This window comes from Salvelinus alpinus, chromosome 33 (assembly GCF_045679555.1).
Source record: "Salvelinus alpinus chromosome 33, SLU_Salpinus.1, whole genome shotgun sequence".
Taxonomy (NCBI): domain Eukaryota; kingdom Metazoa; phylum Chordata; class Actinopteri; order Salmoniformes; family Salmonidae; genus Salvelinus; species Salvelinus alpinus.
The window spans coordinates 5,909,008-5,932,669 of NC_092118.1; the positions used below are offsets into that span (position 1 = coordinate 5,909,008).

Below are 23,662 nucleotides of genomic sequence, written 5' to 3' on the forward strand. Positions count from 1 at the left end.
GAGGGGTTCGATAAAATGACTCACCAATATGTACCCAATGGTGTCACTTCTAGAATTCACACTGAATACCAGGAAATTAAAACAGCGAAACAGAGCAATATTCACCATGGATTTTACTTGCCTTCTAGACACACATTATCACAATTTAAGACAAAGGGATACAAAAAGGTAACAAAAGTCTGAATTCTTTGTTTTATTGAAGCCAGGGCAGACAGACACTTTTCCTCATCTTTGTCGGCACAAAAAGCGAGATACCACATGGCTGCATCACGTTAAAGCCATACAATCACACGGAATATGTCCAGGGCACAAACACAGTACTCCATGTGGTTAAAAGGTTTTTATATCCTGAATAAAAAGGACTGGAAGCAAAAGCTTTTAAATCTCCTATATGTGTATATTTTCAAGGGCTGAAGGCATAGCACTAAGATGATGTATAGAGCAGTCGCTTTTAACTTAACCTTGAAAGAAAATGATATCCAATCATCAAAAACTTGCAATTTGGAAATCAAGCAGTGTGATGTACTAGCCAAACATACAAATTTCTGTTTGGCTACTGCAGATGTATAGTAACTATGTGGAGACAAACATCAGAGGAGTGAACTAGTTCATGAATTTCTAGGCTGTTACCACCCTAAAGATATCTGTCCTATATCATTTACGCAAAGTAATGCTTGCAAACAGCAACCATTGTTGTGCAGAAAAATCGAACAGAAAAATACTAAGGAGATGTGCATTTCTGGTACACCTGTCCATTGCAGCGCATGAAAAACTAAGGAGCATTGACATGCATTTTAGTTTATTTGGATATTTTCTTAAAAATCTCCAAAAAATGTCTAGCTTTAAAAGTCTGGAGCAGATTTGACTGCCAGGGACATGTTCGTTATACTGCTAATCCCAAAAATATGAATGCAATATTAAGTAAATCATACTTGTAATTCATCAATACACATTCTAAGCAGGCAGGTAGAAGAGTATGCATTCTCTAGTTTAAACAATAACATCTGGGGGTTCAATACAACTCTCCCAATGAAAGTGATTATTTCAACATAAGATTAATACTCCTGGCTGTCACAATATTGTGCTTGAATTTCAACAACAGATCTTAGATGCAAATTTCTGCCCAATGAAGATAAAAGGAATCAAAATCCAGCCGGTTCTTATTCTTACAACAGATTAGTTAATGCAAAATAAAGTAGACTGCACACCTCTAGGTCTTGTGTTTTTTTTTCCCCTTACAGAGGAAAAAAAGTTAGCCTGGCAACTCAGGTAGGGGTTAAGTATACGGACCACCTTAGAATGTACTTTGGAATGATAGGTGTTCCACGCAGGGCCAGGGGAGATGGTCACCTGGGAATCAAATCAGACTATTCTACACAAACAGAACACACTGATTGCTGCATCTTTGGTTCCAGGTTCCAATTCTATGTAGTTTCTGTTGTTGTTGTTATAGGTGGTTTTAAAAAGCCAAGTAGCTGCTCTTACAGTTTATTAAACCAATGTTACAATTGCTGATCTGCAAATTAACCATAGCTAGACTGTAGGTAGATTTGAGGGTGATCTAGTTATCTAGTTATTTGTGATTAATCAAATAATCTTACGATTTTGACAAATTTGATATGGTACAGTAGAGTGGATGTAATTAACAAAAACATTGGCAGAACTAGGAAAATAAAAAATAAAATAAAAACTACTAAGGACACAAGCAAAGGCTGATAATATTGACTAAGATCTGCCCTGAGTGAAGGCAGGGTGCACAGATGGACAAATTGTGAACTGCATGTACACTGAAGGCAAAAAGTCAACATTGCAAATGGGCACTGAAGATCACACAAAAGATCTGTGGACATTGCAATTTCCTACTGGGCCACGATTTTTACACCTACATCATGTAGAAATCGGGAATGTTTAACCTGACCTGCCATACAGCTTGTATACAAACATTTGAAACTGAAAAAGAACAGAGCTAAATTTCCTTTTTAAGGATAACCCATTTCATTAAAACCGTAGTATTTGATTTCCATATGATTTGGCCACGCAAGTGAGTGGTTTAAACCATGCAAGTGTTCATCTGGGGGACACAAATACTCTAAACTTGTGGTTGCTTCTAAAAATCTGCATCTAGATACCTTTACAGTTTATAAAATGAAAGGCATTCTCATTATTGCTCAAGCGAACAATGTCATCTAGGCCATGGAAGTAAGCTACATTTCTTTTGAAACCTTATGCAAAGACCAGAGACTTGTTATACAAAAAAAATTAACAAAATAAATTACTTGAAATGACCAAATGGACAACAACTTTTTGCCGTTGGTGGTACAGTGCATTTCCTCTTTAAGTAGACAAGCAGCTCCACTATGACACAAACAGTTACTGTGCCAGGCACTTGGGAGTTATAGTAGGAAAGATGCGGCCCCCAAAACACCTCTAGCCAAAAGAGTGTTCCTTGCTAACTCTACACTTGTCAATCCCAACAATGCTCATTTTATCCCAGACATTTCTTCACAATCTTGTGAAAGAATTTCATTTTTGTACAAAATAAGACCAAAAGCTTGAATTGCAATTTCATTGATATTTACAGAATCCTTAGATGACTAGTTGGACCTGCCATTTTGTGGGCAGGCCACTGTTTGCTATCAGCTATCTGTATTTGTCACATTAGTGTCATGACGTCAGTAGAGTTTAACATGTTATGAGATATAGCTATCTAAACCCTTTTCTAATCGCAAACAGTGCAGAAAAAATAGAAAATAAAGATTTTTTTATATATAAATACACCAGTATCATATCTCTAACCTTTTCTTTTTTTTTGTACATACTACATACGCTTGCAAGTATTTCATTTATTTAAATGAATATATTTAGGGTTTAATTGTTCTTATCACAACCGCTTTCCTTCCATAAGATTAGCTGAACAAGAGGCCGCAGCACTTTTCCACTCTTTAAGCTTGTGAGGGAGGGTGTATCCCCTAGCTAACGGAGGGCTCGCTGACCAGGGGATTTGGCTGCCCCCCAAGGAGTGTGCACGCATTACTTAACCAGACAACCCTTGCAGCAAAAAAACAACAAAAAACATTACAATTGAAGTAATAAGGATAGATACAGCCAAGTCCTCAACTTCCTCCTCCTCCAGATCTCCGCCTTTCATTCTTTCCCCATCTTACCAAAATAACCAATATATCTGATAGCATCTCAAATTCATTTGGCAAAACTACTGTCTGCTGACTGATATACACATTGGGAATTTGGTCATATTTCGTTTTTTTTTATGCTTGTGTGTGTTTGTCTTCCAGAGTATTTGCAGTGGACAATGCTGTTGTTGAGTTCACGCTTCGTTCTCTGTCGGTGTGTTAGCTGTAACCATGGAGTCCGGTTTGCGAGTCATTCTATCCAACTCTGCCTGGACGTCAGTCAAAACCGGCTTCTGCCCTTGGAAAATAAAAGAGAGAAGAGAAAGTAATATCCTGTAGCTTCTGTGCCTGTACTAGAAATATGACATTGACTGTTATGGCCAGGCCAGCAAGCGGATGGAAACTGATGAGATGTGGCCCCATGCTAAATTACTTCAGTTGCATCACGTGACACATGCAAAACCAATCATAAGACATTCCATGCATATTCTTTCAGTTTTATGTCATTAGCTGAACGAGGCCAGTAGGACACAAGGCCACGGAAGTATGCTGGGACAATGGGTTAATTACAACTTCATACTGAATGGACGAACAAAAACGAGAGATAAGCAGTGAGCCGTGGTACGTGCTTGGTGTCATTTAGGGTGGTTTTGTGCCATTTTGCAACTAGAGAATGACACATTGTTAACAACTGTTGTCCCATGCATACAGGCCTTTCACCAGTTCCTCCAGTGGCAGAGGAGTCGAGTGGAACACTTTCCCCTCTAGGACCTGCCAAGAACTCCCTTTTCACCCTCTCAGGTTCTAGGGGTAAACTTCCAGACAACAGCATGGTCCAAAGGCAACAACAAGAGGCAGTTAAACCAGAGAGAAGCCAGTGACGCCCTGGAGGGCCAGGCCAGAGGAGACCTTACCTGTTTTCTTGACAGATCCTGGAGATCCTGCTCCTGCAGCTCCGGTGCCTGGACTCCCAGGGGACCCAGTCTTTTTACTCAAAAGGCTGTTAAAGAAGTTGGCCAGCACTCCCTCGTTTGCTGCTGCTCCTGAGACACAAACACATGAGACGAGCATCCCTTAGGATCAGAACCATGAGATTCAAAAGGAGAGATCTATTTCTTCCATACAATTCAGGCACACAAGTTATTACTGTATGATCATAGTATTCATAATTTCATCATTAAAAACAACTGTGCACACAGGATCATACTTTAACTGGAACACGATTTACATAATTAAATTCAATGCAGATGCATTCCTAGAGGATTAACTGTCTGTTTTTCATACAGCGTATCCAATTCCTTTCCTCCCCACATGTCCTTGCCAACAGCAACCAACTACAGGGTAGGGGTTACAGGTCTCAATTAAATTCGGTTTAATTTAAGAGGATCTATTCACACTGGTATGCACAGCTCCACCACTGAGCTTAATGGAGAAAATGTCAATATTTCTCCCCAAGCAAGGCCAGCGGAGGGAGGACTGCAGGAATCCATTGTTTATGGAATTATTTCAATAGCTACCTCAGGGGGGCAGTGGTTACACAGCAGTCACACACTTCCAACACCCAAATGAAGTGTTGCCCAAATGACTGCCAGTCTCATACAACAGTTTCCATGATGCTCTGTAAAAATACAAAGAAAGGGTGGGCAGTAAGTTCCAGTGGTCCAACTTACCCTTCATGTTGGGGTCAGGTTTCTTGACCGCGGTCATTGGCGAGACGCTGGCTACATTGGTAGGGCCTGTACGCCCAGTGGGTCGAGGCGAGCCAGAAGCAGTCCGTCCAGGAGATTCCTGAAACACAGACAGAAGACAGAGAGCGGAGTACAGTTGAGGCAATTCAAATTAATCATGACTCCTATTGATGAAATGATTGTCATCCAACTCTCATTTGTCAAGAGAAAGTGGTCAGGAGAAAAACAGAAGAAAAAAAATGTGGTTGATGTTATCACACTTACTGTTGATCCTCTTGTTGGTGTGGCCGGCTGCTTGGCCAGCAAAGACTTCAGAACAGACAAAAAGAAAAATGGTGTGACAGTTCTACTTTCACTGAAATAATTGGAGCCATAAAATTCAGCATTTTTATATTTTATTTTCCAACCCTCGTAACATTCCCAGAAACACTTTCTTCACAGATTATGGGCATAGTAGAAAAACATTGCATGGATGGATACTGGTAGCTTGATCTAACAGGGATTGACTGAAGCCCAGTACAAAAAGGAAACGCTCTTTGCCCTAAGGCAACCACGTGATCTCTCAGAAACAACACCCTTTCAACCAATTAGGCTAAAGCCCTGGGAGTCCTCAGGCTCCTGATTGGCCCGTGAGGAAGTACAGAATAGGAACCTCAGGCTTTGAAGCCTGGGAAAGGCTAATAAAATGAAACTGGCTCCACTATCCACAATCATAGCTTTGAACAAAACCAATCATTTTATTCTCAGCTCACTACCATCTAGTGTGCATCTTTAGAAGAGGAAATGAAATGGAATTGCAACCATGAAAGGCAACCCAGAACTGTGTGTTCTAGAATGTAAACAAACATACCTGTTGCTTCATAAGGAACACCTGCTCATCCTCCGCGTTGACCTCCTTATCATGAACCAGCTGGAGAGAGAAGGCATGAATGTCCAACCAAGGGAGATGCATAAGGTAAATTTGTCAAATGCCAAATGTCCTAGTCATGTCTCTTATCCGTAGAAGTCTCATGATCCTACCTTCCGTACTGGAGGCTTCATGATGAAGTCTTCAAAGGGGTCTTCAGGTCTCACTGTCGTGAAATTTTCATGCAGAATTGCAATCTTCTTCTCATTGTCCCATCCAGATGGACTAGGAAAGGAAAACAGTTTTGTTTGGTACTCAAGCACTGACCAATAGTTTGTTACAATAACCATCAATGACGATACAGTACATGTTCATATAACTTCAGAACTCTCCACCAATCATATCTGGGGGGGGCAGGTATCCTAGTGTTTAAGAGCGTCGGGCCAGTAACCGAAAGTTAGCTGGTTTTAATCCCAGAGCCAACTAGGTGAAACATCGATGTGCCCTTGAGCAAGGCACTTAACCCCAATTGCTCCTGTTAGTCGCTCTGGAAAAGCATGTGTGCTAAATCAGTGGTTCCGAAACTGTGGGGGGTGCGAGGACACACGCAGGGGTTCCCCCCCCAAAAAATGTTAACATTCATAAAAATAAAAATAAATTCAACTCAGTCCAGCTCTAAGCTTACTCTTGAAAGTTGTAATAGTAGAATGCACAAGGTACAATTTCACAATTAGGTAGTGCATCATCATTTCCTCTTGTCATGTTAGTCATTGCATACCTTAGAGAGCTATTTATAACTTGTCAGAAATGTCCAGATCAACTAGCCCATGTCAGCTAACATTCTTTAATTTAGTTTCTTTTAGCCCATAGATAGTAATTCTTTAGTAACTCAATTACCACATAAACACACTAGACATGGCAAAACATATAGAATTTCAATTATTTTTGATTTAAAAAACGGGAAAATGTTCTTTGCACCACATAACAAAATGTGCAGAACTGTAGAAAAGTGTGTGTCATGAACAGTAACTGTGCCCATAGAAATAGACATGGGGCACACGCAGGGAGAGCGTGGGATGTTCCCCAATGCAGGAAGGGGGCGTGTTAGTACATTACATTTGAAGGGATTCTTGCATTCTCTGGCATTGTGTTGCCCCTTTGTACATTGAAATGTTCCGTCTTTCTTGTTTGAGGCAATCAAAAGGCCAAATCACAAGATGAAAAATAATTACCTCAATACATGGGCATCTAACAGAGCATTCACTTACATCAAAATAGCATCCTTCTCCACAACTAAGGCAGGTGTGGTGAACTGGAAGTCATATATTTTGTGCACTATGTATTTATATAGGAGGTCCAAGTTCTTCTCCTCTTTGACAGAGGTGTAAATCAATGCAGCTCCATCTGTCAGGTGGGGTTAAGGAACATGCAGACATGATAGGGCACAAAATTAAATAAAACACGTACAGTTGAAGTCAGAAGTTTACATACACTTAGGTTGGAGTCATTAAAACTCATTTTTCAACCACTCCACAAATTTCTTGTTAACAAACTATAGTTTTGGCAAGTCGGTTAGGACATCTACTTTGTGCATGACAAGCAATTTTTCCAAAAATTGTTTACAGACAGATTATTTCACTGCATCACAATTCCAGTGGGTCAGAAGTTTACATACACTAAGTTGACTGTGACTTTAAACAGCTTCGAAAATTCCAGAAAAAAATGTCATGGCTTTAGAAGCTTCTGATAGGCTAAATTACATAATTTGAGTCAATTGGAGGTGTACCTGTGGATGTATTTCAAGGCCTACCTTCAAACTCAGTGCCTCTTTGCTTGACATCATGGGAAAATCAAAAGAAATCAGCCAAGACCTCAGAAAAGAAAAATGCAGACCCCCACAAGTCTGGTTCATCCTTGGGAGCAATATCCAAATGCCTGAAGATACCACGTTCATCTGTACAAACAATAGTACGCAAGTATAAACACCATGGGACCACGCAGCCGTTATACCGTTCAGGAAGGAGACGCGTTGTGTCTCCTAGAGATGAACGTACTTGTGTGAAAAGTGCAAATCAATCCCAGAACAGCAGCAAAAGACCGTGTGAAGATGCTGGAGGAAACAGGTACAAAAGTATCTATATTCACAGTAAAACGAGTCCCATATCGACATATCCTGAAAGGCCGCTCAGCAAGGAAGAAGCCACTGCTCCAAAACCGCCATAAAAAAGCCAGACTTCGGTTTGCAACTGCACATGGAGACAAAGATTGTACTTTTTGGAGAAATGTCCTCTGGTCTGATGAAACAAAAAAGGAACTGTTTGGCCATAAGGACCATCGTTATGTTTGGAGTAAAAAGGGGGTGGCTTGCAAGCTGAAGAACACCATCCCAACCGTGAAGCACGGGGTGGCAGCATCATGTTGTGGGGGTGCTTTGCTGCAGGAGGGACTGGTGCACTTCACAAAATAGATGGAATCACGAGGAAGGAAGATTATGTGGATATATTGAAGCAACATCAAGACATCAGTCAGGAAGTTAAAGCTTGGTCGCAAATGAGTCTTCCAAATGGACAATGACCCCAAGCATACTTCCAAAGTTGTGGCAAAATGGCTTAAGGACAACAAAGTCAAGGTATTGTAGTGTCCGTCACAAAGCCCTGACCTCAATCCTATAGAAAATTTGAAAAAGCGTGTGAGCAAGGAGGCCTACAAACCTGACTCGGTTACACCAGATCTGTCAGGAGGAATGGGTCAAAATTCACCTAACTTATTGTGGGAATCTTGTAGAAGGCTACCCGAAACATTTGATGCAAGTTAAACAATTTAAAGGCAATGCTACCAAATACTAATTGAGTACATGTAAACTTCTGACCCACTGGGAATGTGATGAAAGAAATAAAAGCTGAAATAAATTCTTATTATTCTGACATTTCACATTCTTAAAATAAAGCGGTGACCCTAACTGACCTAAGACTAGGATTAAATGTCAGGAATGGTAAAAAAACGGAGTTTAAACGCATTTCGCTAAGGTGTACGTACATTTCCGACTTCAACTGTATAATATTGCATCTATGGTGGGGCCTGTCATTCTAAGAAGGGAGAGTTGTGTTTGAGTGGAAAGGATACACTGTAAGCAGAATCGTCGGATGTGGGACTGGATGAAGTCGAAGTGCTCCTCTCTGAAGTCGTGCTCCTTCTCTAAAACACTGACTGCATCACACTGTGGAGAGAGAGAGACATCATTATAACACTGTACATAGCCATAATATGACATGAAATGTCTATTCCTTTTAAACTTGTGAGCGTAACTTTTACTGTTCATTTTTAGATTGTTTATTTCACTTTTGTTTATCTATTTCACTTGCTTTGGCAATGTAAACAAATGTTTCCCATGCCAATAAAGCCCTTTTGGATTTAACTGACAGAGAAAGAGCGAGAAAGAGAGCAAAGTAGACGGCAATTAGGCTACAACTGGAGCAAGTAAACCATACCTTCCTGAGGGACATAAAAATGACTCGCATTAGCTCAAGCTTAGCTCACTTCGCCATGCCTCCCTTTCAGTCTCAGCCCTGACCCTCCCTCACTTCCGCTCTCCTCCCCTCGCTTGCAAGTTCCCCTCCGCACTCCCTCCGGGAGGAGCAGTAAGACCCTGCAGGCAGGCCCCACCCTGTCTCTCACACACATATACACTTCCCCACAGTGACCACAAGATGGTAACCTTGACAACAACAAGGCTGACTGGCTGAGCATGACTCAGGGAATGCCAGGCTAGCTACTTCCTGAAATTAAAAAATGGCAGTAGCAAAGACAGCAGGCCTAGTTAAATATGCAGGAGCCCGTCATTAAATATACATACCCAAGTGCCACACTCAGTGGGATTTAAAGGGATATTTTGCAATTTGAGCAGAGGTTCTTTATCTACTTCCCAAAGTCAGATGAACTTGTGGATACCATTTGTATATGTCTCGGTGTCCAGTATGAAGGAAGTTAGAGGTAGTTTTGAGAGCCAATGCTAACTAGCGTTAGCACAATGACTGGAGGTATATGGTATCTGCTAGCATGCTTAATCATTTAAAACCTGTGTATCTGTGTCAGCGAGTAAACTGGCATTCATATTCCTTATAGCTCAGTAAACGGCAGCAGGTGGTGCAATGTAGTTCTCACTCAATTATCAAACTCAATGACATAATGAATTTAGAAAATACAGCAAATGGCCTCCCGAGTGGCGCAGCGGTTTAAGGCACTGCATCGCAGTGTTGTGGTGTCACTACAGCCTGTGGTTCGACCAGCTGTGACACAACCTGCCGTGAACGGGAGTCCCATAGGGTGGCGCACAATTGGCCCAGCGTCATCCGGGTTAGGAGAGGGTTTGGCCAGAGGGGCTTTACTTGGCTCATGGCGCTCTAGCGACTCTTTGTGGCGGGCCGGGCAACTGCAGGCTGACCTCGGTCGACAGTTGAACGGTGTTTCCTCCAACACATTGGTGCGACTGGCTTTTGGGTTAAGCAAGCGGATGTTAAGGGCTGTTTTGCGGGTCATGTTTCGGAGGACGCATGACTCGACCTTCACCTCTCCCGAGCCTGTTGGGGAGTTGCAGCGGAGACAAGATAGTAATATCACAAAATTGGGGAGATTGCAAAAACAAACAAATTAAAGAAAAAGAAAATACAGCAAATAGTCTGAATATATGGAACACGTAATGACAGCAGACTAAGACATAACACACTTCAAATCCACAAAATCCATATGTATAGTGCCTGAAGAGAGGACACTTCACTAATGCTCTGAGAGTATATTCAACAAACTGCACTAAAGACCAATATGAATTCCCCAGGAGTGAAATAAGCCTTTCCTCCCTAAAGGCAGAAGAGAAATAGAAAAACAGTGAGCAGTGAAAAGAATACATTCACTCGTCCTCGTCATGACTAGCATGTGAAGTACTGATGACTGACAACATTGTGTTCTTTTAAAGCAGCCATTTGCCAGAAGCTCATGGACATGGAATAATGTGGTGCTTTCATGGGCTGAAGATGCTGCCTCACGGGCAACACTAAAAACCAGCAACTCAAGACGGGGGATGATCAGGCACCAACCGTGAAATGGACTGCCAGAGTGGAGCGTCAATGGTGTACTAGTTAGTTGTGGATCAGTGTTATTTAAAATCTTTCAGTACAAAAACTGTCTATTCATTTCAAAACTGGTGCCTAAAAATGGCAGGCTACTACTTTCATGTACCTACAGTACCAGTCAAAAGTTTGGGCAAACTCATTCAAGGGTTTTTATTTTTACTATTTTCTACATTGTAAAATAATAGTCAAGACATCTACTATTATTAACTATTAAATAACACATATGGAATCATGTAGTAACCAAAAAAAAAGTGTTAAACAAATCAAAATATAATTGATATTGTTCAAAGTTGCCACCCTTTGCCTTGACAACGTTGCACACTCTTGGCATTCTCTCAACCAGCTTCATTCTCTCAACCAGCTTCACCTGGAATGCTTTTCCAACAGTCTTGAAGGAGTTCCCACATATGCTGAGCACTTGGCTGCTTTTCCTTCACCTCTGTGGTCCAACTCATCCCAAACCATCTCAATTGGGTTGAGATCAGGTGATTGTGGAGCCCAGGTCATCTGAAGCAGCACTCCATCACTCTCCTTCTTGGTCAAATAGCCCTTACACAGCCTGGAGATGTGTTTGGGGTCATTGTCCTGTTGAAAAACAAATGACAGTCCCACTAAGCGCAAACCAGGTGTGATGGCGAACCAAACCAGATGTATCGCTGCAGAATGATGTGGTAGCCATGCTGGTTAAGTGTGCCCTGATATAAATCACTGACAGCATCACCAGCAAAGCACCGCCACACCATCAGAACTCGTCATCGATGCTTCATGGTGGTAACAACACACGCAGAGATAATCCGTTCACCTACTCTGCGTCTCACAAAGACACAGAGGTCGAAACCAAAAATCTAATTTGGATTTATCAGACCAAAGGATTGCAGCAAAGTTCCTTTGCAGCAATTCGACCATGAAGGCCTGATTCACGCAGTCTCCTCAGAACAGTTGATATTGAGATGTGTCGGTTACTTGAACTCTGTGAAGCATTTATTTGGGCTGCAATCTGAGGTGCAGTTAACTCTAATGAACTTATCCTCTGCAGCAGAGGCAACTCTGGGTCTTCTTTTCCTGTGGCGGTCCTCATGGAGGTTTTTGCGACTGCACTTGGAAGAAACTTTCAAAGTTCTTAATTTTCCAGACTGACCGACCATGTCTTAAAGTAATGGGCTGTCGTTTCTCTTTGCTTATTTGAGCTGTTCTTGCCATAATATGGACTTGGTCTTATACCAAATAGGGCTATATTCTGTATACCACCCTTACCTTGTCACAACACAACTGATTGGCTCAACTGCATTAAGGAAAGAAATTCCACAAATTAAATTATAACAAGGCACACCTGTTAATTGAAATGCATTCCAGGTGACTACCTCATGAGGATAGTTGAGAGAATGCCAAGACTGTGCAAAGCTGTCATCAAAGCAAATGGTAGCTATTTGAAGAATCTCAAATATAATTTGATTTGTTAAACACTTTTTTGGTTAATACATGGATTCCATGTGTTATTTCTTAGTTTTGATGTCTTCACTATTATTCTACAATGTAGAAAATAGTAAAAATAAAGAAAAACCCTTGAATGCGTAGGTGTGTCCAAACTTTTTTTTTTTAAAACGGTATATTTCAACCAGACAGCCTCAACTTACCTTTGTGCAAACTATTAGCACTGGAATGCCCAGGTTGTGTGTGAGTACGTTTTCCCCGAGCGGTAGCACCACGCCCTCGTCATCCCCCCCTGCAGGGGGAGCCCGTCTCTGGGGAGAGGCTGGGTCGGCTCCCTCCGGCTCTGTGTATTCCTGGAAAGCCTTCACCACTGTGGGGCAGACAGGGGACGGCCGCATTGGTTAGGCCAGTCGCAATGCACCTTTTTCATTTGGAGGATCAATAATCTTTACAAGATTTATTAACACAGGTTGTATAGAGAGCATACATTTTCTTCTGATTGAAATAAAGCATACAGGACAGCATCACAAATGAGTACTCCATAACTAGGGCCCTGAGTTTTTAAAGACCAAGTGACCTGACAAGGAATAAATGCAGTCCCTGTTCCCCCAGACCCAACCATTCTCACTGAGCTCCTGAACTCACTGCACCATGTCTGTAGAGACATTAGCTGATCTGACAGCAGCTCCTCTCCTGCCTGCTCCACTACCCAGACTGGAGAATAACTCCCATCGTGTTTTACGTCAAGCAGACAACAGCCCATCCATCGTCTAGCTATTCATGCCACTATGTGCTGTTAACTCCAACTAAACAGAATATCAATGACAATTAGCTTCTCCTGGACTTTCTACAGGACTCAACCCTAGAGACTGTAGTCGGTAGATATGTAAAACAAGCGCAAAAGCTTTCAGAACGACTCGCTAAGCTTTTAGTACTACTTGCTAATATATTTACACTCCAAAGAGCTTAACTAACATGATGGATCCATAGATTGATGGATCCATATATTTCTACAGCAAAACACAACAAAGGCTAGGTCTATTTGTGTATTTCGGTATAAAGGAGAAGCATAACTCCCAATAGGGCACTGCTGCAGGCATCTGTGTTGGCAGTCTGTCCCCTGTATGCATCCCAGAACAGCAGCTGTGAGCAGTGGTCTGGGAAGGCACTTCCCCTTCCTCAGGAACCTTAGGAATGTGGTTACAGTTAACCCAGAGAGCCAATGTTGCTACAGCACTTCCCTCCACCAGGAACAGAACAACCCTTAGGGTGCTGGGCTGCCTGGCCTGGGCCCTGTGATGTAAACTCCAGCTGATTGGGAACAGGGATGGGATCAGACTCCCTGTTCAGGCTCTGATCTGTGCCAGCTAAAGCTACAGGGGGCCAGCAGAACCTAGACGCAACAGTCTCAACTAACAAAAACAAACCAAAAGATGCAAATGTGCAATTGCCCTAGTGTAACACTACAGCATTTACTCTCTTGGACAAACAATTGTCTACAAAGAACTCAAATAACTGGGTGTACAAAAAAATGCCTGGCTCACATTGTGTTCTTCAAGGAAAACATTCTTAGGCAGGCACTTCTCAGCCATTGAGCTTTGTTTTTTCTCCTTGGATATTTTGGTAGACTGCCTTGGTGGGAGTGACATACATAGCTTAGGCCTACATTTCTTACATAACCTGGCTGAGCAGCAAAGCATCTTTAGTAAGGTAATAACAGTAAAGTGCCTGTCAGAAAGGTGCAGTGGTCACACTTCTAGCCTTCACATCTGTACAGTTATAAATCCAGATTTCTCATCATTCAGACACCACTTTAAATCAGAAGGACAGACAGAGACAAGAGCGTGAATCGTCCATCGTTCGACTTTGCCCACTTAACCGTTCCAGTACAAACATGGGTGGGGCCAAATAGCTTTACAGTATAAGCATTAGCCTAGATATGATAAGGACCAATTTGAAGCGTAATTTCCATTTTTTTTCCTGCAAGACCCTTCAGCTTTGTGGCCTATAATGCAGAGATATATTCCAGAATCCTGATAATGACAGTTGTTAATAGAAAACTGTTGATCTGTGTTATTTCAGTGCATGATACAGCAAGGAATGGTTCCGCTACAGAGCACCATCAAGCTGCTCCAGTTTCAACTGAGCCAGAACGTCCTGCCCACTCGATATCCCTTCCATGCTTAGACTCAATCTGGTGTCAGAAGAAACCATGATGCAACACTGCTGTAAGGGTGCCTGGACACCCCTCCTCCCTTTAGATATGTCGCACTAGTCTGACATGTGCAGTGATGACATCATTACCGACATCCTGAAAGATGACTGTCTGGATGATATGCTACTCTGCTAGATTGGAAAGCTGTAACTGTTTGTGGGTGGGCGTGTATTCAACAAGAGAGTTTAGCAGGGAGCATATACCAGCCTGGCTACCTGTGTTGGATATCAGCAAACACCATTTGCCAAAATCAGGCCTCCAATATTGAACAAAGTAAAACGTATTTACTAGTACAACACAATCCACAATGAAAAACAAGGCTTGACAACTATGCAAAGGCTTTCCTCCCTATATTGAGAAAGAAAAGTCAAACCAAGTCTTCATCTGTAAAAATGACGTAATTTAGCCTACAGTATAGATTCAGTAAATCACTGATTATTGGTCCAGGAGAAGGGTTCAGATTATGCAAAATATTCAATATTTGTATAGAATGCAGTAATGTGCTACCTTACCTCAAAGCTTTTTTGCCTACAGAAACATCATCCTTCTGCCACTTCCCCTTTCACACATTTAAGTTTGTTAACAGTTAGGCCTAGTGGTTCTCCAATCATAAACCTGACACTTAAGTCCAGAGTAGTCATAGGCCTACAGTTGATTGATGACAAAAACAATAGTGAACCTATCCACTAGGATTATTTGAGCACATTAAACATGGCATTGGTTTAATTCTGGATTGCAAAATCAAACCAATCTCTAAAGCATCTCCAAGCAGAGTAACCTTCAGACAGCCTGCTCAAGAGAACCTCAGATAACCCCCGGCTCTTGTAAGAGCATGCAAGTTCAGAGCACAAAAGAGCACTTCATGATAATTTCTAAAATGATCAGGAGGGAGCATTCAGTACATAAGACACAGTGCTCAACAGACTAGGCTTTTGGTCATCATGACTGAACACAGCTGATAATCATGGGCCTTTCTGATGACCTACAAACTACCATGACCATGTGTAATTTTATACTTCAGTGTCTGCTTTCTACTGCCATTCCCTTTAGTTTAAATGAAAAACCAGCCAGCATCCAAACTGTAGCCTAAATTTGTTATGTAAGCATACATCTCATTGGGTCTGTCTGGGGATGTTCACTATGCTGCAGACACTTGCCAAACAAAACCCATATCATCAGCTCCACGAGCATCTCGCAACATAAAGGGAAGCAATTATCATCACCTCTACTGTCTGATTGCCAAACAAACATAGCTCAATGTTGGGACTGGCCTTTGCTTGGACAATCGTCCCCACAGACACTGTCGCAGCAGCCAAGGTGAAGTAGATGATTCAGCACTACTTACTCCTCTGCTCCATTGCTCTCATCTCCTCCGGCGGGATCTTGAGCTTGTCCACATGATCACGCAGCACGCTGGCCCACTTCTGGAGCGACTCCATGATGGTCCAGGGTCTTGACATGTCTGCCACAAACACTGCCAAGCTGTCGTTCAGCGACTCTGCTGTCACTGCAAACTTTAGCAGGCCTTTGTGATACAAGTCCCCATCCAGGATCCACACGTTACAGCGTGTAAGGTCTGCCAATATTCAGAGATTTACAGTCACGCAAAAAATAACATGTAGCCTAACCCATGTAGTTGTATTTTTTGCCACTAGAACAGGGAACTTACCATCTATGTCCTCATCGTGGACGTTCAGATACAGATACTCCAGGCCTCTTCCTTTCTTATTGTGCTCTGCTCCTTGGAGTTTTGCCATAATCGTTGTCTTTCCTGACCCATCCTCACCTGAAACATTTCAACACAAATGGGTTAATGTCATGTTATTGTTATGATTTGGTTTGGTTTATTTGACTTAAGACAACATTTATTACCTGTATAATGTTATATGCAACCTCTCCTGAAAATAAGCTACTTCTCCCTTTTGATGTGATTACAAGTTACTGAAGGCTATGGATTTACACTTACCAAACACCAATATGTTCTTCCCGGATGGCAACTTAGAACTTGAACGTGTTGAAACCTCACTGAGAATTGAAGTCCTGAAGGGAATTACAACGCAATTAGTTTGCTAGCTTGCTATCACATGATGCAATTAAGTAGCCTAGGCCTAACACATATAGCCTACTGGTAGGTGTCTGTCTGCATGTCTGTCTGGCCACCAAGACCGTTAGCTAGCTATCACTTGTTACGCTAATTAGCCTACCTTGTCAAATGAGCTTTTGAGTGTCAGCTGTCACTGATCATAGCTAACTAGATAGTTTCTTAAGTTTGAATATTTTATAAAATAAGTTTGACTGGCTTGGCAATATTATAGCATAGTTAGTTATGTAGCTGTAACTATCAAGGAACAAAAATGATTGTGTCTACGGGGCTAGCTGGAAAGCAAGCTAGTTAACGTTACATTCTTTGGTCCTGCACAATCAGACGACAATAACTTGGCTAGTTAGCTAGTTAACGCGCCTGTTATTGGTATTGATTTGGAGTGGATATTGGTTAGCTTGCCTAGTTAACTATAAGGTTGGTTCGTTTGTTATTGTAACTGGTTAGTTATGTAGCCACACTAACTAGCTGAACGAACGTTTGCTATCGTAACTACAGTACGCGTTAGCAATAACTGTTTTGAAGGCATCCGGGACCGTTTTGATGACAGCACCCGGCAGTGACAAAGCACATTAAACAAGTTAATAAAAAACTTTTCCGTTACAGAAAATAGCACATTGTAAATCACGAGTACTTGAACTTGCCATAGGTTTTGTCCTTCCTCGTCTTCGTTGCTATTTTCCATAGTGTCGCCTGCCCCGGCTGCGCCCAGGAACTTCTTCTCCAGAACGGGAGCCATCTTCTTTCTACAGCCACAAAGAGAGAGGCGCGACTTGGGCGCCCTAGGACCTTGTTAAAATTGTGTGCACCCGATTTTCACCGCAACAAATCCCGGAATGCGGCTCATCATTGATGGTTCAAAATCTATAGCTAAACAACACAGAGAAAGAAGTAGGATACCTACCACATCTTGCTATCAACCAAGCACCAGATACAAACAAAGGGTCAAAGCTGATGATAACTTATGGTGATAATATTCAATCACCATTTTTTCTGTGGCCCAATCAAAATATCTGAAGTGGGCTAGTGTGCAATATTTTGCGCATACTAAACCCAGTGCACCTACAGGACTCAGTAGCCTCCTTCCAAAAACTACATCTGATTATATCATAATTATTTACTCAATGATTTACTGTAATCATGAAAGAGGGGGAAATAAGACAAAGAAAAACAACAAGTTACCATGAAAGTGTTGTGTAGGCTAATTGTGATCAGGCATAATAACAGCGCGCTCAGTACGCGTTGGCTTGCATGATGTCATCCTGCAAGGCTGACTGACTTATTTTTAATATTGGGCATTGTACACTTAACAACTGGTCCAGGATCAGTTGTACAGCTAGGCCATAATACATTTGGGTAAGTTTGGGGTGGAAAGAGCTGACTGCACATCAGTTGTAAGACCAAAGAAAATGAACTGGAGCAGCAGAGCAGACGAGTAGACCGTATTGCAGACAAGTAAAGTGATGCCACCTAGTGGAATCATAAGAAGGCAACATATAGATTTAGATTTAGAGTGTATTAGTCACATGCACATGGTTGCAGATGTAAATGCAGGGTCCAGTGAAAATCTTCAACTCCGAGCTCCAACAGGTGGGGTAGGTGATTGGCAGGTAGCTGATTGGGTGGCTATTCAGCAGCCTAACGGTCTGGGGATAGAAGCTATTGGCCAGTCTATAAACGAAATGCTAAATTTAAAAAAATCGCTTCCATCACTCAGACGCGGGCAGTACAGGAACATCATGGACAAATTTAAACGGTCATAAGAAAAGACACGCTGTTACAGTATTCTATGCTGCAGTAGTTTATGTGTCGGGGGGCTAGGGTCAGTTGGTTATATCTGGAGTACTTCTCCTGTCTTATCCGGTGTCCTGTGTGAATTTAAGTATGCTCTCTCTAATTCTCTCCTTCTCTCTTTCTTTCTCTCTCGGAGGACCTGAGCCCTAGGACCATGCGTCAGGACTACCGGGCATGATGACTCCTTGCTGTCCCCAGTCCACCTGGCCCTGCTGCTGTTCCAGTTTCAACTGTTCTGCCTGCGGCTATGGAACCCTGACCTGTCCACCGGACGTGCTACCTGTCCCAGACCTGCTGTTTTCAACTCTCTAGAGACCACAGGAGCGGTAGAGATACTCTTAATGATCGGCTATGAAAAGCCAACTGACATTTACTCCTGATTATTATTTGACCATGCTGGTCATTTATGAACATTTGAACATCTTGGCCATGTTCTGTTATAATCTCCACCCGGCACAGCCAGAAGAGGACTGGCCACCCCTCATAGCCTGGTTCCTCTCTAGGTTTCTTCCTAGGTTTTGGCCTTTCTAGGGAGTTTTCCCTAGCCGCCGTGCTTCTACACCTGCATTGCTTGCTGTTTGGGGTTTTAGGCTGGGTTTCTGTACAGCACTTCGAGATATTAGCTGATGTACGAAGGGCTATATAAAATAAAATTGATTTGATTTTGATATTCACTGGTATACTTTAAAAATAGATGTATATTTTTTGCTCACATACACATATTTAGCAGATATTGTTGCGGGTGTAGTGAAATGCAACGTTAGTTAGTTAGCTGGCTAATTTGCTAACTGCTTGGTGTCACTGGCTTTACTGACAGACAAGACAGGGAGCTTATATTGCAAGCCACCAAGCATCGAGCTAAAGGCTAAAGTTGTGAAAATATGTCAAACAGGTGTGTGTCTAGACGATCCGATCCGTGTACTCTATGGTGGGGCAGGTGGGACTCTGAGTCCCTCGGTAATCTCAAAATGAATTACCAGCACAGCTCTATTCAAGTCTGGGTGCCCTTTTTGACACAGTGATTGATTCAGGTTTACAGGATTGCTCCTATTTCATTTGTGGCCCAGATTTAATTATTGATTGGCGTCATTCTGGTTTGAACTAGTGTAAAGCAAGTTTCGGTCATTATGTTGTTTACATGGTCTTTCTTGTAAAGGCTGATTATTATCTAACGATTGTGTGTGTTGGCGTTTACATTAACAATGTAATGTGTAGCTGAGAGGCACTGACTAAGGACATTGAAACCCTTTACATTTAGTGGAAAATATAAAAATGTGAGGAACATTAAAAAATGTGAGGAACCCATTAACAATGCAATTGGTAAAATCATATGATTTCCTCCAAATCGTTAACACTTTACAGCTTTTACTTTGAAAACAGTTAGCATACGTATGAAAATGTATGCACTCACTACTGTAAATCGCTCTTCTCCTTAAATGTAATCGTATAAATCCTCTTGCAGCCCCTCCTCTCTAAGCACACACGGTCTCTGTTTATTAATTACATCTTGCGGAAGACCTAAGAAAAATGAATCCAAGTAGTCGAAATGATTACACGTCTTAGTTTAAATTCGGATATTGATTGAACGAACCGCATAGACCTTTGAGACAGGAAGGCATTGCAGGCAGTTGAACTGAGGCATCTACGTTATTGCTGTAGGGAATTTCCTTAGAACTCCCCATATGGCTTTGGGTTTCCCCATCTATAGATCCAGGGTAGATTGGGAATATTGGCTGAAGTGCATGCCAGAACTGTGAGTCATGTGATACTTGGCCTTTCTACTCTTACTCCCATTCATGGTGTGGAGAGGCCTACTCCTGCTGCCAGGGAAATCTAATAAAACAGGTTTTGTTTTTGTCAAAGGATTGAGGGAAACAAGCCCCTGTTCTGCTTTTCTGCTCAATGACACTGATTTTGCTACACTGCAATACAATATATTACATTCATTTAATTTATTGAACTTGTCATTCCAGCAAGCTAAGCGTGCTTATATTTTTTTCACGAGCACACACAACTAGGCTACCTTCTCTACAATTCCTGAGAGGGAATTGCAAGGTACATCCTGCATCAGTCTCTGATACAAGGCCTAGTATTCCAAACAAAAAACACAGATTGGATAGTGTGTCCTTTAAACTAATAAATGCTTACCACCAAACAGCAAGCTATGAGTTCACATTAACATACATATTGCTTATTGTGCATAAAAGATACTCTCATATCAAACAGTTGATGTAATTCCATAGTAGAGACAGAAGGTGACACTGTTCTCCTAGTAAAATTCCCATCCAGAACTTGGTTCTGCAAAACCCTTATGATTGATTGCATATGATGTGTTTGAAGAGCCGAGTAAGTGGAACTGAGCACACAAACCATAAAACGTTCTACTTGAAGGGTATGGGAAGTCTATAACCTTACTCTCAGCCAAAGTCAATCTAACAAATGAACAGTCGACTGATAGTGGTGAAATGAAAACGTGATAGACTGGTATAAATGAAACATTTTCTCATGAGTCATGCCTCATAACACTCTGCCTGCATGGGAAATAACTTTGGTATAGTAAGGTTGCCAAATAGGGTGCTTATTCCCCAAGGCACATCAACAGAATCTGATGAGCTTGTGACAGTTGAGTTTACTGACTACATAATTGAATGGAAATTAATGTTTTCATGTCTTGGAAAAGTTCATTTCCTTTTAAGTGCCAATCAAATCAAATTTTATTTGCACATGTATTGAATACAACAGGTGTAGACCTTACAGTGAAATGCTTACTTACAAGCCCTTAACCAACAATGCAGTTTTAAAAATATCTCTATATATATAACAAATAATTAAGGAGCAACAATAAAATAACAGTAGCGAGGCTATATACATAGGGGTTCCGGTACAGAGTCCATGTGCAGGGGCACCGGTTAGTCGAGGTAATATGTACATGTAGGTAGAGGTACAGTGATTATGCATGGTTAATAAACAAAGAGTAGCAGCAGCGTAAAAATGGGGGGTGGGGTGGGGACAATGCAAATAGTCTGGATAGCCATTTGATTAGCTGTTCAGGAGTCTTATGGCTTGGAGGTAGAAGCTGTTAAGAAGACTTTTTGACCTAGACTTGGCGCTCCGATACCGCTTGGCGTGCGGTAGGCAGAGAGAACAGTTTATGACTAGGGTGGCTGGAGTCCTTGGAATTTTTTGGGCCTTCCTCTGACACCGCCTGGTATATAGGTCCTGGATGGCAAGAAGCTTGGCAATCATACAGATGTAAGATCTTAATTTGATCACTCTGTAAATTCACCCCAGGACATTTAAAACTTCTAGTGTATTTGAGGTTTTAAAAGGCTTCTAAAGTTTGTTATTTCCACTTACAAATTTCAGACTTGATTTTCCCTTATGAAAAATGTATCAACCGCTACACAAATTTCCTTTAATTATAGTCCACATAATAATTCACATTTCCTGTTGCTGCAGGATTTTGTTCTTGCTGTAGGAGACTAGCTCAAATTTAGATCCTACATCTGTATGCAGTAAGAAAATATTTAACCCTGCTACCACACCTCTCCCTATTCATTAGCATGTTAATTTGATGACTGCACTTCTTCAATACTTGTTTGATTGCATTCCAAACCCTAGAGATGAGAGGACAGATCCTCCTCCTCATTGATGTGATGTGATCTAATCTCCGATTGCTGATGGCTCCTGTCCAATGAGAGTGATCAAATTAAAGACTGGTTCAGTCCACTCTTAGGTGAGACAGAAAAACAAGTCTCACTCTCTTTTGTTTTGTAAGGTGGGATCCAGAAAGTCCTTAATGTGTTATTAAACCACACATGTAATATCTGGCTTGTAATATCTGGTTCAGTATTGGTTGGTCAAAGACTGTAGTCTAGCCTAGTAGGCTATTACAAGTGCCTGAACTTAAAGTGCCTGAAGTTAATCTTTCCCTTGTGGTTGCTAAACAATTTCCATATAAAATTGCAGCTGAAAGAACACAAACACATTCTATTCCTTTCCTATTCCTTTTTTCTTTGATTTACACTTGCAAAGACCATTCCCCTCAGTCCATCAAAACAAAATCCACTCCTGGGCAATAAGACAAACTCTTCATGTTTCCTGTCTTGAGAACAAAATGGAATACTCTGCCGTTTTCTGTTTCAAAATGTCCCTATAAATATTTGCCTGTTCCCTGTCTTTCAACGATGCAGATGATAACAAGACAAGACCTACTGTACATGAAAAACGGTGTCATCTCTCGGGTTAACTGTACGCACAAAAAGGAGCAAGTTGTAGAATTTCATTAAACCTCACACGTAATATTGTGTATATTAACACAAAGAAGGCAAATAGAACAAAGATGCCATATGTCAGGAAACTTAAAATGGAAAGGTAATATTGAGAGTGACCTTTGGGGACTCTGTCACCTTTACGAACAATAACTAACATGAAAAACAGTATGTTGAACCTACGGGAATCAGACACCATGTTCCTGAGGGTTTATGGCACACAGGGTTGTAGCTACCCAAGTGGAAAACTGATTGGATTTGCAAAAGTAATCAATGTAAAAGGGAATTTCGTATTTTTTTCACACAACTTCTAACCTAAATCCAATGACATGGTGATATTTGTTGTTGATTTCACGTTGAATTCACATTAGTTGACAACTCAAACAAATGTAAATCAAAACTAGACGTTGAACTGATGTCTGTGCCCAGTGGGCAGGGTCTGTTTTAGTGAGGTCCAGAAAAGTTTAAGATCTTTTACTGCATTTACTGCATACCATTTCAAAACTCTAAAATACTATTTGGAGAACAGCAAAAACAAAAAATTAAAGCTGCAAGCAGCATTGGTGGGGTTCAAGGTGTGGGCCCACTGTGCCACCATCAGGAAAAATTGGACACATTGCCCCAGGATGAGCTACATCTGTACTCCTTACCACGCATGGCAAATATCAGAACTAAAAATCAACCAGATCATTCTAAATACTTTTGATGTACACTACCGGTCAAAAGTTTGAACACACCTACTCATTTAAGGGGTTTTCTTCATTTTTACTATTTTCTACATTGTAGAATAATAGTGAAGACATCAAAACTATGAAATAACACATATGGAATCATGTTATTACCAAAAAAGTGTTAAACAAATCAAAATATATTTTATATTTGAGATTCTTCGAAGTAGCCACACTTTGCCTTGATGACAGTTATGCACAGTCTTGGCATTCTCTCAACCAGTTTCATGAGGAATGCTTTTCCAACCGTCTTGAAGGAGTTCCCACATATGCTGATCACTTGTTGGTGGCTTTTCCTTCACTCTGCGGTCCAACTCATCCCAAACCATC

The 23,662-nt window shown here is 41.4% G+C and overlaps 1 protein-coding gene across 2 annotated transcripts; it reads right to left on the reverse strand.

Moving 5' to 3' along the window:
* Window positions 1-180: 180 nt before the first annotated feature.
* On the reverse strand, window positions 181-17,595 carry LOC139563314 (cytoplasmic dynein 1 light intermediate chain 2-like). Of its 2 annotated transcripts, none has more exons than XM_071381917.1 (13): window positions 17,184-17,595; window positions 16,405-16,478; window positions 16,108-16,224; window positions 15,784-16,014; window positions 12,427-12,593; window positions 8,790-8,883; window positions 6,935-7,070; window positions 5,840-5,951; window positions 5,670-5,729; window positions 5,084-5,128; window positions 4,802-4,919; window positions 4,046-4,174; window positions 181-3,429 (listed from the first exon to the last, which is right to left on the reverse strand). In XM_071381917.1, the coding sequence occupies exons 1-13, from the start codon at window positions 17,276-17,278 to the stop codon at window positions 3,326-3,328; spliced, it is 1,482 nt and encodes a 493-aa protein (XP_071238018.1). In that variant the 5' UTR covers window positions 17,279-17,595; the 3' UTR covers window positions 181-3,325. The 2 variants fall into 2 exon arrangements, with proteins under 2 accessions (XP_071238018.1, XP_071238019.1); XM_071381918.1 differs by having other exon boundaries at window positions 2,558-3,424.
* Between the last annotated feature and the right edge of the window lie 6,067 nt (window positions 17,596-23,662).

What these genes read in the sequence shown, in the direction of transcription:
- LOC139563314 (XM_071381917.1), bottom strand. Translation starts at nt 17,278, where the DNA reads ATGGCTCCCGTTCTGGAGAAGAAGTTCCTGGGCGCAGCCGGGGCAGGC. An exon ending in GAAGAACATATTGGTGTTTG is followed by an intron (nt 16,225 to 16,404) that starts GTAAGTGTAAAT and finishes GAAATGTTTCAG; the next exon opens with GTGAGGATGGGTCAGGAAAG. An exon ending in TGAAGCCTCCAGTACGGAAG is followed by an intron (nt 5,730 to 5,839) that starts GTAGGATCATGA and finishes TTCTCTCTCCAG; the next exon opens with CTGGTTCATGATAAGGAGGT.